This window comes from Cricetulus griseus, chromosome 5 (assembly GCF_003668045.3).
Source record: "Cricetulus griseus strain 17A/GY chromosome 5, alternate assembly CriGri-PICRH-1.0, whole genome shotgun sequence".
Lineage (NCBI taxonomy): Eukaryota > Metazoa > Chordata > Mammalia > Rodentia > Cricetidae > Cricetulus > Cricetulus griseus.
This window is the reverse complement of record NC_048598.1, coordinates 2,059,428-2,076,511: the sequence shown is the minus strand read 5'-3', so window position 1 is coordinate 2,076,511 and position 17,084 is coordinate 2,059,428. Positions and strand designations below refer to the sequence as shown.

The window sequence follows — 17,084 nt, the reverse complement described above, 5'->3', positions numbered from 1 at the left end:
CAGTCCCTAGATCTGGTTTAATAAGTCATTTTCCTCTCCGACATCTTGGCTGTTTTTATCCTCCCCCATGCCTGTTTTAGGAGTCTCAGATGAGAATTTTAGAAGGACATAGAGGGTTTCAGAGAAGGAAGTAGGGCAGAGGAGGGCAGGCTGAGGGGCCACACATGTGTGGTCCCGTCTGGGGAGAACATGGAGAATCCAGATGCTGATCTTAGTCACCAGTGTCCAGGGGTGGCTCGTCTTCTTGCCTTGCTAATGCACGTTGCTGTCATGGGCTGGTTGCCTTCATTTTTTTTTTTTTTTCCTTGATGGCCATGAGTCAACTATAAAAGCCCTTCAAGTACATGGCCAGACAAGAGGTGGATTTCACATGTGTGACAAACCCAGAGTCAGGACTTATCAGGACAGCACTGTGACTGCTCAGAACCCAGAGCTAGGTTAATAGGTCTGCTGCCCCTTCCCTTGTTTTGACTCTCCTGTCCTTGTCTCATCTTCTAGCAGTAATGGGACCTGGGAGAAGGCGGCCACTTGCCATTGGGGTATGGATTCTTTTTAAATATTTCTTTTTGAGGCAGGGTCTTATGTAACCCAGTCTGGCCTTGATCCCCCAGTCCTCCTGCCTTGTAGTCCTTTTTCCTCGGGTATCTGCATGCTTTCTGGTTTAATGGCTCCACGTGACGCCCTGTGAAGCACCCCAAACCAGTATCAAGAGCAAGGGCTCTAGAAGGCCCTGTGCCCTGCTCAGCTGCCCCAGCAGGCTGTGCTCCCAAGGGGGAAGGTTTCAGTTGCAGGACTTGTTAACTGGGTCAGAAGGCTCAGGTCCTACCTTGCTCTTAAAGTATCAGAAATCCAGTTGGGTTGAGTTTGTCGTATTTATGGGGGACCCAGCCAGGGAAAGAAGAGATGTTAGCTGTTCACCCATGGCTAGGCTTCTCTGAAGGCAATCTTCAGCTGGCTCAACTGGCTTTGCTTCAGAACTGTGACCCTGATAGGGGTTATCTGGAGTGCAGAAAGTAGTAGCATTTGAGGCCATCATGGGGTTTACAGTTCCAGTGTAGATTTCCTCAAGAAGGAAGGGACGTGGGCTGAGAACACTGAGTGATGTTTAGTAATGAACACAGTGCTTGGCGCACGGCCGCTAGTGAACAAATATTTGTGGAATGACTTACTTTTTCCAGGTGTCCCTTTCTATCTTAAGGAAAAACAAAACAAGGACACTAAAACACCCGAAGAGTTTATGGCCATACTACTCCGAACACACCTGATGGCATCCCCCAAAAAACCCAATGCAACACCATCAGCACACAGTTTTCTAGCTAGTGACTTTCCCTCTGGCACTGGATCCACAGGCCTTTGTTTTGGGCTGTGAGTGCTGGCTGTTGTAGAATTGTTATCTGCGGGCGTCCATGTTTCTAGGAGAATCAATCGTAGACTTTACCCAGCCTGGCGCCTGGAACCAATTGGTTTCCTCCAGCCTCCATGAGGAGATAAACAGACCCAAGTCAGGCCAGCCTGGCTGCACAGGGCCTGGCTGTGACAACAGCTTTGGTTATTGTAGGACTTCTTAAGGCTTTACCAGGCTCACCTCGGTGAAGTGTCCCCAAGCTGTGCCTTGGGTACTGGAGACCAGCTAGGACTCCTTTTGCTGGGAGCCAAGAGAAAGGAAGGCTGTCTGGGCCCAGCTCTTCAGATATCTGTGCAGGGACTGCCTGCTCGCACTTGTAAGCAAGGACTTTGGAACCAGGGCCCGCCCCTCACTTGCTTCTCTCAAGGAAGCATCTCACTGTTTTTCCATTGTCTTCTTGGAAAGACTCTGCGTTCAGCTTCTGGCCCATATGCTTTCTGTTTCTAAAACTTTACTTCCCTCTTCTGAGGTGAGGTTGAAAAGAGCAGTCACCTTTCCTTTGCAGAGGCTCCCCCACACCTCCCAGGAAGCTCTGCTTCAGCACAGGTGACATCACCTTTTCATTACTGTGCTTAGGGACTTAAATAGAAGAAATGCGATCTGCCGGCTTGATAAGTCTGATTTGGCTGGAGCATGAAGTATAAATGGCTTTGCAATAAGAATTAAAAGAACCTTTTTTTTTTTACCTCGTTTCTTTTCCTCTCTCTGGCACAGGTTATTGCCATATTTAATTTCTTTACTGTAATCTAGTGAAACTGTAGCTGCCGCACATGGGGACGGTGGCTGGGAAGTTCCCAGTGGCTAACCTCATTCTCCCATTCTCCATACTCCTAGATCATGGCCCTCCACCCTCGAAGAGTCCGGCTGAAGCCCTGGCTGGTGGCCCAGGTGGACAGTGGCCTCTACCCTGGTCTCATCTGGCTACATAGAGACTCCAAACGCTTCCAGATCCCCTGGAAACATGCCACACGGCACAGCCCCCAACAAGAGGAAGAAAACACCATTTTTAAGGTAAAGAACTTCCTCCCGCCATCTGAGTTGGATTTCATCCCAGTTCTCTGAGGCCATTCTGGGTCTGTTTGCTTTGTCTATTCTGGCATTCTGGTACAGCGGAATGCATACAATCAGATGCCCAAGTTGTGATTCCTCTCCTCAAGATGTGTCCATGAGGATGATGTCTTTTATATTCCCATCATCTGGAAGTTATTCGGTTCATATCCCCGTGGATCTGGTGTGTGTGTGTGTGTGTGTGTGTGTGTGTGTGTGTGTGTGTGTGTGTGTGTTGGGGGCTCAACTCCCAGGGGATGTCGGATGTGACTTCTCCAAAAGAACTAAACTCAACCACCCACTCACCCAGGGCTCTTGCCATGAAGAAAAAGGCACTTGGGCCTGTGGACGGCTGACTTCACAAGGGCAGGGATTTGGTTGCCACTGGGCTTGTACATAGCCTATAAGATAATGCAGAGGCCTTCACTCAGGAAGTTATCCTTTCAATCTTAAATATTTTGTCCCACTAATAACCTCTGCCTAAAAATGAAAGGTGCATGATTTAAATTTTTATTCCTTTTTAAAGATTTATTTTTATTTTTAATTATGTGTGTGTGTGGGGGGGTACTGTCTGTGTTATGTGTGTGTGTCTGTGTGTGGGTACTGTCTGTGTTAAGTGTGTGTGTGGGGTACTGTCTGTGTTGTGTGTGTGTGGGGGTACTGTCTGTGTTGTGTGTGTGTGTGGGGGGGTACTGTCTGTGTTATGTGTGTGTGTGTGGGGGTACTGTCTGTGTTGTGTGTTTGGGGGGGTACTGTCTGTGTTATGTGCTGTGTGTGTGTACTGTCTGTGTTGTGTGTGTGTGTGGGGGGTGTACTGTCTGTGTTGTGTGTGTGTGTGTGAGGGGTACTGTCTGTATTGTGTGTGTGGGGTACTGTCTGTGTTATGTGTTGTGTGTGTGTACTGTCTGTGTTAGGTGTGTGTGTGGGTACTGTCTGTGTTGTGTGTGTGGGGGGTACTGTCTGTGTTAGGTGTGTGTGTGGGGTACTGTCTGTGTTAGGTGTGTGTGTGGGGTACTGTCTGTGTTGTGTGTGGGGGGGTACTGTCTGTATTATGTGCTGTGTGTGTTTACTGTCTGTGTTATGTGTGTGGGGGGGTGGTACTGTCTGTGTTGTGTGTGGGGGGGTGTACTATCTGTGTTATGTGTGTGTGTGGGGGTACTGTCTGTGTTATGTGTGTGTGGGGGGGTACTGTCTGTGTTATGTGTGTGGGGGGGTACTGTCTGTGTTGTGTGTGTGTGGAGGTACTGTCTGTGTGTGGGTACTGTCTGTGTTATGTGTTGTGTGTGTGTACTGTCTGTGTTGTGTGTGTGTGTGGGGTACTGTCTGTGTTGTGGGGGGGGGGTACTATCTGTGTTATGTGTATGTGTGTGGGGGGTAATCTGTGTTATGTGTGTGGGACTGTCCGTGTGTGGGTATGTGCATATGAGTGTAGGTGCCCTGGGTGTTTAGAAGCAATGGCTCCTGGGAGCTAGAGTTACAGATGATGTGAGATGCCTGATGTAAGTACTGGGAACCAAGCTCAGGTCCTCTGCAAGAGCAGTGCATGACTGCCCAGCCATCTCTCCAGCCTCCTATTTGTATTCTTTAAGTATCTTCCTTTGTCCTTTCCCCTCTCTTTCCTTTCTCTCCCCACAGTCCTCTTCTCATTGTTTTTGCTTTTCACCTTTTCTTTTTCATTCCTAAGGATCAAGCCCAGGGCTTTGTACATGCAAAGCATACACATTACCACTGAGCTACATATCCCAAGCCCTAATTACGTTCTCTTAAATAGAAAGTAATTCTCCTACGATCCTCATTGTAGTTAACTGAAGATGAGATTAAGTCACATAGTACTTTACTAAATCTAAGTGAAACTAAAGCTTGACTCAGACAGAAGTAGGTGGGCAGGGGTTACGGAAGGGTTTCATTGCGGCTGCAATTCCAGGAGCTGCCTCTCCACTCTAAACCAACTTCTCCCTTCCATCTTAGGAGTAGCTTTAGTTCCTGCAGATCTAGATGTGAAGTGAGCTTGTCCTTTCTTCCTTGCCTATAAGCTGGGAGGCTGGGCTTTGATCCAGTTCTGACTGTGGTGCATCAGGAAAAGGTAGAGAAGGAGGGTCCAGGGCTCTTGACGATACTATGTCAGGCGTAGAGGGCAGAGGCAGAGAGAAAATTAGCTTGAGAGTATTTTGAAGGTATGTAGATGATACAGACTTAATTTAGATATGAATATTATGAAACTGTTAAAGAAAATATCTACAGACCAGTGCCCATCGCTGGCAGAGCTGACACTGAGAAAGGACGAGCTTGCCTAGACCCCAATGGCATTCCTGGCAGCCTTGCTCTGAGTCCATGGCATCCCTGGCAGCCTTGCTCTGAGTCTAGTTTGCTGTTGAAGTGTCTGGTTGGTCACAAGAAGAGGCTGATCCTGCAAGCTCCACTCAAGAGGGTATGAGGAAGCTTTGCATTGGTGGGTCTGTCTGTAGAATGCTGATGGAGCATCTGAGTAGTCAGAAGAGAGGGGATACTGTCACAGATTCTGTATTCTGATGAGCTTTTGGTGAGATACAAACATGAAGCACCAGCAAGGAACAGCTGCCTGTGTTCTCCATGTTGCTTAAGTCTCATGATGACCATGCAAGGACAGTCTTTCTCCCACCCCATATTTTAGGATAGATGCTGTCAGTGGGGCTGAGTAACGTCCCCCAGTCACACAGCCAATCAATGGTAGCTCCAGGATTCGAACCTGTGTCTCTGTCTTTGTTCCCTTTCCCCACTTCTGACTGGGAGTGGAGACTGGACTGTCCTATCTCAACTTCTATAACCACCAACTCTGTGGGAGATCTTGAGCACAGCATGAAACCTTTCCTGGCTCCAGCTTTCCCTTTGGCAAACTGGAGTGGAGCAAGTCTGTCTGCTTCTTAGAGTTGTCATGAAAATCAAGTGAAGTGTGGGGAGATATTTGTAGACATAATATCTATAATGTTTGTAGAGAAAATAATATTTGTATAGAATATTGTAATATTTGTAGAGGAAAACATAGAGATAATAACCATGTTAGGAAGACAAAGAGGGCCTTCACGTGACCAGGGACATCTGCCCATATGGTGCTTCCTCCTGGCCCCCACTTCTTGATGCTGAAGTTGTGCTTACAAAGGGTATAGCCCTCTGCTATATCATGAGCTGGACGAGGAAATGGCTGGGTGTGATCTGGAAACTGGGGCCAGGCAGGGACACAGTTAGCCTAGCACTGCCATGAAGGGCTTAGGGGGATGGCAGAAATGGACAGACTTCTTCCAGAATCTGCAGCTGGAGTCAGCTGGGTGGAGCCAGAGCCAGTGTGAATAATAGAATGGAGTCAGAGCCAGTGTGAATAGGGTGGAGTCAGAGCCAGTGTGAATAGGGGGAGTCAGAGCCAGTGTGAATAGGGTGGAGTCAGAGCCAGTGTGAATAATAGAATAGAGCCAGAGCCAGTGTGAATAGGGTGGAGTCAGAGCCACTGTGAATAATAGAATGGAGCCAGAGCCAGTGTGAATAGGGTGGAGTCAGAGCCAGTGTGAATAATAGGATGGAGTCAGAGCCAGTGTGAATAGGGTGGAGTCAGAGCCAGTGTGAATAATAGGGTGGAGTCAGAGCCATCGTGAATAATAGGGTGGAGCCAGAGCAGGTTTGAATAGTGTGGAGCCAGATCTGGTGTGAATAGGGTGAAGCCAGAGCTGGTGTGAATAGGGTGGACTCAGAAAGACAGGGGAGACAGTAGGCAGGCACTCCAGGTAATGGCAGGTGTGCATCTCAGATACTGTGGACAGTGGAATTGAGACTCCCTCTGGGAGTTAGATAGATGGAACCAGCCTCAGCCACGCTGGTGCCTGCTATGCCACACAGGGCAGCTCGGCGTTGCTGGTATTCTTCATCCTATACTGCAAAGCACACAGAGGAAGCCAAATCAGAGAAGTAGGCCAGAGGAAGCGAGCCTGAGTTGGAAGAGGAAGAGGACCTAGATTAACCCTGGACTCCGCTGTTCTGCAGGGCAGAATTGAGGGAGATGACAGATCTCAAAAGAGTGCAAATGTTCAGTTTCAGCTTAAGAAAAAGTCTGTGCCTGGTGTGGTGGTGCATGTCTATAATCCCAGTACCCTGGAGGCTAAGGCAGGAGGATTGCTGTGAGTTTTTGAGGCTATTCTGAGCAACATAGTGAGAGCCAGTCTCAGAAAATCAAAAAGGAAAAGAAAAAGTCCTCTGTGGCAAGAGTTTGGACAAGTAATCTTCCTTGTCAACTTGAAAAGGTTCAGAAAGGGCTGGCAAGATGGCTCAAGAGGCACGTGACACTATGCCTCATGACCTGAGTTCGATCCCCAAGACCCAAATGGTATAGAAGGGAGGGAACCAATTCCCATTTATGTACACTAAATAAATAAAATGTCATGAAATTCAAAAATTAGGAAAGGTTAGTGTGCTCTTCTTGTTAGAGGGACAGACCTATAATGAGGTCTCTTCCTTCTGCACTGAGAACATGAAGAAAGCTTAGTGATCAGAGGGCACATGGCCTGAGGGGGAGTGAGACGCTCCTGAGAGACTAGGTCTGTTCCTCGGTGGCTTTGGTTTTCCCTTTTCTCACTGGGCAGATGACCCCCTTCCTCTTGTCTGCAGCGGTACTGTGAGTCCCTATGTTGGGAAGACAGAGAGGAAGCTTCCAAGTGGTTTTTAGGCCTTGCCACCAGGCCATTGCATGGGGTTTCCCATGAAGGGGGAAGAGATGTGTGTGAATTTCTAAAGCTTGAAGCCTTCAGGTAGCGGTGGGGGCAAGCTGAACTCCAGCGCTTGTTTCCTGAAGGACTTTTGTTTTACTGAAACAAGGTCTCATAAGTAGGCCAGACTGGCCTTGAACTCACTCACTATCCTTCTGTGTTTGGCCTCCTAAGTCTGGAACTACAGACAGACAGACAGATAAACAGACAGACAGACAGACAGCACCATACCTGGCTTCTGAAAGTCTTCATGTCATCTGCCATTACCTTTCGTCATACTTACTGTTGTGTGAGATACTTTTACTCATGTTCATCACCATGGAGTCTTGGGAAGGGGGCCGCAGAGCTGAGTCCAGCATGGAGCTACACTGTGCCATCTTGTCTTTTAAAAAAAGAGACAGGAGCTGGGGAGATGGCTCAGTAGTGACGAGAGCGTGCTGCTCTGAAGAGTGCCCTAGTTCAGGTCCCAGCACCCACGCTGGGTGGTTCACAATGGTCTGTAACTCCAGCTCCAGGGAATCCCGCAATCTCTTCTGGCATCAGGGGGCATCTGCACATACCTGAACACACCCATGTGCCAAATAGACATAAATAAAAATTAAGTCTTTTTTTGTTTGTCTTTTGTTTTGTTTTGTTTTGTTTTTCGAGACAGGGTTTCTCTGTGTAGCGTTGGAGCCTATCCCGGCACTCGCTCTGGAGACCAGGCTGGCTTTGAACTCACAGAGATCCGCCTGCCTCTGCATCCCGAGTGCTGAGATTAAAGGCGTGCACCACCACCGTCCGGCTCTAAAAATTAAGTCTTAAACACTGCCCCCCCAAAAAAAAACAGATGGAGGGAGGAGAAAAAGAAGGAAGAAGAGGGGATAGAAGAGGAGAAAACATCTGCCTGAAGCCTGCTATACATTGTTGCACCAGACTTCAGTTTCAGCATTGTTTAGACAGGTGCTGGTCTTAAAGCCTGAACTAAGGCCCCTTTCAAAGCTGTGTTTGCATACAGCTTGGTTTCCCTTTGGCCTGCCTTGGTTGGTCCTAAGGGCAGTATTTTTTTACTGCAATCTCTAAATCGGTGTTAGGATTGTAAAGCATTCACAGAGGAGTATGCAAGTGTGTGCATGCATGTATGCATATGTGAGAGGGGTGCACACATGCTGGACAGTGGCTCTCCATCGTGGTCAGTGCCCACACCATCTCGTTCCTCAGGCTTGGGCTGTGGAGACTGGAAAGTACCAGGAAGGGGTGGACGATCCTGACCCGGCTAAATGGAAGGCTCAGCTCCGCTGTGCTCTCAACAAAAGCAGGGAATTCAACTTGATGTATGATGGCACCAAGGAAGTGCCCATGAATCCTGTGAAGATCTACCAAGTGTGTGACATCCCCCAGCCCCAGGGCTCTGTCATTAACCCAGGTGAGGCCCAAGGCTTGGATAGACTGGGATTGGGCTCTTAAAGAGACAGGATGAGATCAGGCCTTTCCCTAGGAAGAGCTCTCAGAGGGAATAGTGTAGGGAGTTACAAAACCAGTGATTCAGGGGTCTGTGCCAGGTTGGAGAAACCCACAGGAACAGTTGGCCTGAACAAGGGAGAGCACATCGACCCCAGATGCTGTCTGGGAGGCCAGTACAAGACTGATCCAGACCCCTGAACATGGATGTCAATAAGGAGGCCTCTGCACTCCAGGGAGCCTCTGGTGGTGGATTAGTATTTTTCCCTGGTGCAAGAAGGGACTTTGAGAGCCCATCCCATGTGAAGGGTTACACTGTGGCCCTGGACACATGGGGAAGGGCCCAGGCCCAGCACAGGAAGGTTTGGTGGACTTTGCGGAGCCCCTGTTGAGGGCCCTACCCTGCCTGGGGAGTGGTGGGTGGATGGGGTGGGTGGTAGGCTGGGGGTGGGGGAGGAGGGATGGGGATGAGGGGAGAGGGAGAAGGGACTTACATGTGAAACAAGCTTGTTCCCTAACTAGAACTAATAAATAAATGAAAAAAAAAAACAAACAAACCAAAACCAGTGATTCAAGCAGATGAGAGAACAAACAGTTCTGCTGGTAGGACAGCCTCTCTGGGGATGTGAGGGTGAAGGAGTAATAACTAGAGGGCTTGTGTTCCAGACCTGGCTCTTATCGCTCTGCTACTGTTGGACTTGAATTTCGTTATTGGGCATTTGAGCCTCTGTTTCTTCCATTTCTAGATGCAAACTCTCATCTTTCTGTCTCTTTCAGAGGATCTGTAAAAGCCATTGTGTTCTCTATAGATGTTGGGCGAATGATAGTTTAGTTTGTAGAGTTCCTCTGCTGAGAGCATGCCACCCAATCCTCAATGCACAATGCCGTCCAGTGAGGCCCTGGCATGACGGAGGGTTTGTGCTTCCCTCATATGTGGTTTCTGAAGATGGAAAGTGAGCATTATGGAGCTCTTAAAAGAGATGCTAATGTGTAGAAAGCTACTGTGTAGCTACTGTAAAGTATAGGGATTTCTTCTTTTTTTAAGATTTATGTATTTATTATGTATACAGTGTTCTATCTGCAAGTATGCCTGCATGCCAGGAGAAGGCACCAGATCTCATTATAGATGGTTGTAAGCTTTCATGTGGTTGCTGGCAATTGAACTCAGGACCTCTGGAAGAACAGGCAGTGCTCTTAACCTCTTGGCAAGATAAGAACTTGAGTTCAGACTCTGTAGAAGGAATTAGAACCAGCTAGGGCTTGTGGGTGCCTACTGAGCCTGAGGTGTCCGTAGCCAGGGTGCTGGGTCAGCTGTTGGGATGGCATTGAAACAAACTGGGCTCTTGTGTCATGGGTAGGGTCCACAGGGTCTGCTCCTTGGGATGAGAAAGATAACGACGTGGATGAAGATGAGGAAGAAGATGAGCTCGATCAGTCGCAGCACCACGTCCCCATCCAGGACACCTTCCCCTTCCTGAATATCAGCGGTGAGTGGGGTGGCCGGTGGTGCAGAGGGGAGAGGAGGGTATAACTGGCTTTGGTCTGGGGATTACTGACCCATCGGCCGCCATTGCTAGGTGGGGGGCAGCGGTGAGTTACCCCCCCACCCCCACCTGCCGAGTGTCAGGAAGCAGGAGTCACAGGTAGGAGACCTCTGATGCCTCAGCCACTCCAATGCAGGAGGGTGGGTTCTAGAGACCATCCAATTCAAAGCAATAAAAAGGCATAATTCATTCCCAGTGAATGATAAATTTGGGAAGTTTGCTTCGGGGTTAAGTGATGAATCCCGTTTATGAATTGTAGTTGAACTCCCAGTGTTTCCTTGCTTGAATTCTGAGTCATGTCCTTAACAGAATCCCCTCTGCTGAAGCCCTGTCGTGGAAAACTTGACTCTAGCTGGTAGCACTTGGCTCCGGTGGGTTTATCTATAAGTCTTCTTTCATGGGTTTTTTGATTTTGAAAGCTTTTTGACGGCTTTACTAACCTTTAAAAGAAAACTCCCTGGACAGGCAAGCTGTACACCCTGACAGCTGCCACGAGGAGGAAGATGGAGAAGAGGATGAGAGAAAGCCATGCTCTTTGAGTTGAGCTGGCATTTTTAGCAAACATGGTGGTCGGCCACGTGGTGACAAGCAGTCACATGCTGGAGTATGAGGAACTTTAAAGGAAAAGTAAGAAAGCCCAGTGTGTTAGGGATAGTATGCCCAGGCTTAGGCCAGTTTTTTGTTTGTTTGTTTTTGTTTAAAGAGGTAAAGAGGCCTCCTGAACCCTGCCAAACAGCCTCCTGGTGCTTCTGGAGCAGTACCCTCACATGTGCACCTTTGAATTCAGCTCTCTAGGAGACAGGAGTGCAGAGGCTGGGACTGCTGGGTGCCACAAGGTCTGAGTCTGTAGATGCTCATCTGAGGATCCCTGTCTTGCCCTGGGTTGCCCTCCTGAGGCCTCCTTACTGCGTCTGCCCATGGGGATGCTAGCTGAAGGACTGGCTACCAGCCCATCTCATGCTGTTTGCCTGCTGTGGGTCAGATGAATAACTTTTGCCGCCTAGAAACACAGTAAACCAAGATGCTGTCTTAGGGTTTGGTGCCACTTACTCTAGCTCCGCACAAGCACCAGGAAATGCCAGTGTTTGTTCTCAGCCCTTCCTTGCTCATCCTGCTCCCCTTCCTTCTTTGTGTGTGTGTGTGTGTGTGTGTGTGTGTGTGTGTGTGTGTGTGTTTTGTTTTAGACAGTGTACTATGTAGTTCCCTGGCTGGCCTAAACTTGTCATATAGACCAGGCTGGTCTGGAACTCAGAGATCCACCTGCCTCTGCCTCCCGGTGCTGGGGTTAAAGGTGAGTGCCACTACTCCTAAATGCCTTTTGTACCTTTGCAAACAAGTGATGGATAAAGATAACTTTCATGGGAGCTTGAGAGATGGCTCGGTAGTTAAGAACCCATTTCAGGTGGCTCACAGTCATCTGTGACTGACAGAACCTATTTCAGGTGGCTCACAGTCATTTGGTTCCAGGGGATTGGACACCTGTACTCATGTGTCCACACATATACACATAATTAAAAAATAATGAAAATAAATCTCTAAAAAGGAAAAAACTCCACGGAGACCTTCTAGGCAGTATCACCACTTGCTGGGTTCTCACTTAGTGAAGTTTTAAGAGTTGAAATGTGGGGCCCTCTCCCAGATTCTTAGCTCGCTCATTCTTTTGCCATCCCTCGAAAGGCTGTAGCCTATTTCCAGTGTCCTGACTTCTTATTTGAGAGTAATTCTGTGTTTCCTCATGTTTGAGGCCACCTAGAGGCCTTCTGAGACAATGGTGGAACATACATTAAAAGCAGAAATGTAAGACGGTTTCATTTTAAAACAAAGGGTCAAAGAACATCAGCCCCTGGGGCAGAGTTGCTGGGGCAGAGGAAGCCTAGGTGGAGCCTGTGAGCTTTGGGCAAGCCAGCACTGAAGGCAGCAAGAAGTACAGCTGGGGTTTCCTTTTAAGAAGTGGTTCAGAGTGGCTTGGAGCAAGCACTCCTTCTGCGGCAGCCTCCTAGGTTTGGGGACTACAGATGGGCACCATTGAACCTGTCAAAGACCAGGGTTTTCATTCTCTTTCTTGAAAAGCTGTGATTGGATTTGGTTGAATGGATAACACTTTCATGTGCTTTGCAATTTATAATGGTTTAAGGGGGTAACCAATTGAAAGGCCTTCTCTTCATCCTGTCCCTGAGCCTTTAATACAGCCACTGAGCCACTAATACAGACAAATCTAGCTAGGTTCTTAAGTATTGATACTTTCCAGGCATTTTCTTCAAAACTTCACTTTTATTTTTAAATTTTATGTTTGTTGGTGTTTTGATGGCATGCCTGTGTAACCACACATGGACCTAGTGTTTTCGGGGACCAGAAGAGGGCAGTGGATCCCCCAGAACTGGAGCTACAGACAGTTGTGAGCTGATACATGGATACTAGGAATTGAAACCATATCCTCTGGAAAAGCATCCAGTGCTCTTAGCCACTTAGCCATCTATCCAGCCCTGACATTTTAATGTTTTCTTACATTTTTTTATTTACTGTGTGTGGGGACACACACACACACACACACACACACACACACACACACACACACTCACACGCGCGTGTGCGCATGCGCACGCGCACACACACGGGGAGTTCAGAGGACTACTAGCAGGAGTCACTTAGGTCTAGGGACTGAACTCAGGTTGTCAGGCTTGGAAGCAAGTGTTTTTTAGCGACTGAACTGTTTAGCTAGCCTTCTTTTTAAGACAGCTTGTGATTGTAAAATGCATTTGTTTTACTAGAACATTGTGTTGTACAGAGACTGTAACATTGACATTTGAAGCCACTTGGCTGAGTCAGTGGCACTTCCCTTATGATACTTGAATCACCGGTACACACTGGGTAGTGCTCCCTTTATGAAGACATTGAGTCACTGTGAACACACTGTGTATAGTGCTCCCCTTATGAAGTCATTGAACACCGTGAACACACTGTGCAGTGCTCCCCATCCAGCCTCTGTGTACAAATTAAGCCGCAGAGCACCTTTCAGTCATGCCTTTCCAATTCAATCTCCAGACTAAACTCCCTTGTCTCCGTCTGATCTTTAGCAGATAAAGAGCCATGGGTTTATGGGGAAATAAAATGACTAGGAGGCAGGAGCTGTGATAGCCACTGAGTCATGGGTCATGGGATCTGTGCTAGGCTGGGAGATCACACCAGGTATGGTTCAGCGACTCCTGTCTACCGACCTTACCTGTTCTCTGCTCCTCAGACCAGGTGATGTTGAGCCCCTGTGTGCTCATTCATTGTCTTCTGTTCTAGGTTCTCCTATGGCTCCAGCCAGCGTGGGCAACTGCAGTGTGGGTAACTGCAGCCCTGAGTCAGTGTGGACCAAAACAGAACCTCTGGAGATGGAAGTACCCCAGGCACCCATCCAGCCGTTCCACAGCTCCCCAGAGCTGTGGATCAGCTCTCTCCCCAGTAAGGGAACCTGCTTTCTATTGCTGGGGCTCCATTTCTTATTACATTGTCTTTCCTCTTTCCATTTCCTTCTCTGTCCTTTTCCTGAAATACCAGGGATCAAACTAGAGCTTCTTCTTTTTTCATTTTTTGATTTCATTTTACATTCCAACCACAGTTCTCCCTCCCACACCTCCCCTCACCTCTTGCATGCAGGCAAGCACCCCCAGACCTCTTCTGCCTTCATTTTGCTGTGTCTAGAACCTGGGCAACCCGTGTGTGCTCTCTCTGTGTGCTTGTGGGCTGTCAGATGACTTACTGGGGAAGTAAAGAGATGCTAGCCCATCCCTTCTTGCCCATGTAGCTGTTCTGATTGTTAAGAGCTTCAGGCCAATTACTGTTGTTCTGACTTGGGGCTTTAGTGACAAGGTGCTGTAAGACAAGGAAGTACTAGGCCAGGGACTTTGTCACCCAAGGCTCTTGATTTTGAGGGATTTTAGAGATTTTTCTGAATTAGGTACATATTTATTTTGGTGAAGAATCAACTTCATTGCCCTGTCATCTTTTCACACTCTACATGATGGGGCATGAACTTAAATTCTTCTTTCAGAGGCTGAGTAGCTTTGATAAGGCCTGTCAGGGTCAGTGGAGACTTACTGAGTGAAAATGTACTCCTCACTGAGCCTTCTTTTATAGTACACATAGAACAGGTTCAGGGTGTGTACTAACATACGTGATTTTCAGAAGGATGGCTTGGTATTTCTTCTTGTTTCTCCGGTTGGTAAAGTGCTTGCCTGTGGTGCAGGAAGCCCTGGTTTTGATTCCCAGCACTAAATAAAACCAGATAAAGTGACATACATTTGTAACCCCAGCACTCAGGAACTATAGGCCGAAGGATCAGGAGTTCAAGGCCATTCTTTGCTAAATAGTGAGTTCAAGTCTAGTTTGGGTTACATGAGACCCTGCCTCAGAAAAAAAAAGTGAAATACAAACTAGACACTCTTTAGCTTTTAGCTCCTTCTGTTGCCCATTCTCTGGAGGTATGATGGTATGATCATTTTCTATCTGTTCAATAAACACCATTTTTCCATGCTGCATAATGCAGTAGCCACTAGCTGTGTGTGATTATTAAATTAATTGATGTCAAATACAAACTTGGTCACATTAATTACATGTGTGCTCAGTAGACACATGTGGCCAGTGGTTACCCATTCCCCCTCGAATATTGCCAATGTATCTTGAATGTGGTGAGACCTGGGAATACCAGGACCATCAGTGTATGGAGTTAGAGTCCAGCCCTGAGGGTGTGGCGGCTGAGCAGGGAGTGCAGCAGGGCCTTAAGCTCTGCTGCAAGGCATCCTTTTGTGTGACCAATCCGGAGTATGTTGACATCTCCCTTTATTGCAGGAAGGGTAATTATGACAATGGCCTTCCTGAAAGCTGGTTGAAAGATGGCTTAATCTTGGTGGACTCCCATGAGTTAGGGATGGACAGACAAAGCAGAGCAACAGGATTCACTGTCATCTCTCACCTTGTAGTGACTGACTTGGACATCAAGTTTCAGTACCGTGGGAAGGAGTATGGGCAAACCATGACGGTGAGCAACCCTCAGGGCTGCCGGCTCTTCTATGGGGACCTGGGCCCCATGCCCGACCAGGAGGAGCTCTTTGGTCCTGTCAGCCTGGAGCAGGTCAAGTTTCCGGGTCCAGAGCATATCACTAATGAGAAGCAGAAGCTGTTCACCAGTAAGCTGTTGGATGTCATGGACAGGGGACTGATCCTGGAGGTCAGCGGACACGCCATTTATGCCATCAGGCTGTGCCAGTGCAAAGTGTACTGGTCCGGGCCGTGTGCCCCCTCACTTGCTGCTCCTAACCTGATTGAGAGGCAGAAGAAGGTCAAGTTGTTTTGTCTGGAAACATTCCTGAGTGGTGAGTCTGCTTTTAGAAGGTTGATACACGGAGATGCCCCTTGGAGATTTCTCTTCTTCCTCTTCCCTCCTCTCCAAAACTTTCCTGGCATAGGGAAAAGTCAGGGAACAGGAGAGCCTGGGTTCTAAGCTAGGACAGGAACTTGGGGAGTCACGGAGAAAGGTACATTCCAAGGCTGTCTGTATGGAAGGAGTTTTGAGGTTGGTGATGGCTCCTTCGGGGTCAGAGGAAACAGTCCTGCTAGGACCTCCCTCCCCAAACTTTCACTCTGGAAAGTTCGCTTTGTGCGCCATCTCAGCAAAGCTCACATTCTTCCTTCAGGAAATCTCTGAGTGACTAATTTAAGGAGGCAAAATTTAGGAAAAGTATTCAGATATAAATTTACAGTGTGGTTTGAACCCCAAGCCTATATCCTCAATGTCCAGTAGAACCCTCTGAAATGATAGAAAAGTTATTATTTTTGTCCTGTCCAATTTGGTACCCATTGTTCACATATGTCTGCCTAGCATGTAAATAAGACTGATACGACCAAGGAGTTACTTACTTAAAATTAATAGCCGTGTGTAGCTTGCGGCTACGGTACTGGGCTGCATGGAAGATGATTTTTATTGACATGGATAGAGAACAATCCAGAAGTGCTTTCCTATCTTCTGCAGAGCTCATTGCCCACCAGAAAGGACAGATAGAGAAGCAGCCACCATTCGAGATCTACTTGTGCTTCGGGGAGGAATGGCCGGATGGGAAGCCCCCGGAGAGGAAGCTCATCTTGGTTCAGGTGAGATAAGACCATGCCAGCAGCTCTTCTTTGTGCCGGTGCTTCAGCCCCTCATGTGGGATGGGTCCTGGCTGAGCATTAGGGTTGCATGTGTTATTTTAGTGCCCTCATGGGTGAACAGTTTAGTGGACACTTTGCCTTTCACTCTCCCACTGACGTTAGGGTCTTGCTAACACCTTATGAGATGTGACATTTTCCATCACCTTATATAAAAAGTGTTGGCCATCTTTGTAAGGTGTAGCCAGGTTCTGGGGATGGTAGCAAGTCTACTTGAACTGTGCATGGAGTTAGGCGCCAAGATAGGTGGCGGGTGTCACTGATTCACAGATTTGCTCAGTAATAAGTCTGTCTGTCTGGGCAGTGTGGGATGATGCTGCATTCAGGTTCCTTATCTTGGATTAACCAGCTTCTAGGGCGAATCTTGCCTAGTGAAGCTGTAGCTCTTCACTAGTACCCAGATGTTTGGGTGGGGAGAGGCCTTGGTTCTTCATCATTGTTGGGGCTCCCCTGCTACTTAAACGTACCCATTCTTCAGGGGAAACTCGTGTGCTCTTGCCTGAACAGGTCATTCCAGTGGTGGCTCGGATGATCTATGAGATGTTTTCTGGGGATTTCACCCGGTCCTTTGACAGTGGCAGCGTTCGGCTGCAGATCTCCACTCCAGACATCAAAGATAACATTGTCGCCCAGCTCAAGCAGCTGTACCGAATCCTTCAAACCCAGGAGAGCTGGCAGCCCATGCAACCTGCCCCTAGCATGCAGCTGCCCCCTGCCCTGCCTGCCCAGTGA

The 17,084-nt window shown here is 48.1% G+C and overlaps 1 protein-coding gene across 1 annotated transcript; it reads left to right on the top strand.

Moving 5' to 3' along the window:
- The first annotated feature begins 2,242 nt into the window (after nt 1-2,242).
- Irf6 (interferon regulatory factor 6) lies at nt 2,243-17,084 on the top strand. The gene is made up of 7 exons (XM_035445692.1): nt 2,243-2,416; nt 8,380-8,584; nt 9,978-10,106; nt 13,452-13,610; nt 15,128-15,520; nt 16,177-16,295; nt 16,860-17,084. The coding sequence occupies exons 1-7, from the start codon at nt 2,243-2,245 to the stop codon at nt 17,082-17,084; spliced, it is 1,404 nt and encodes a 467-aa protein (XP_035301583.1).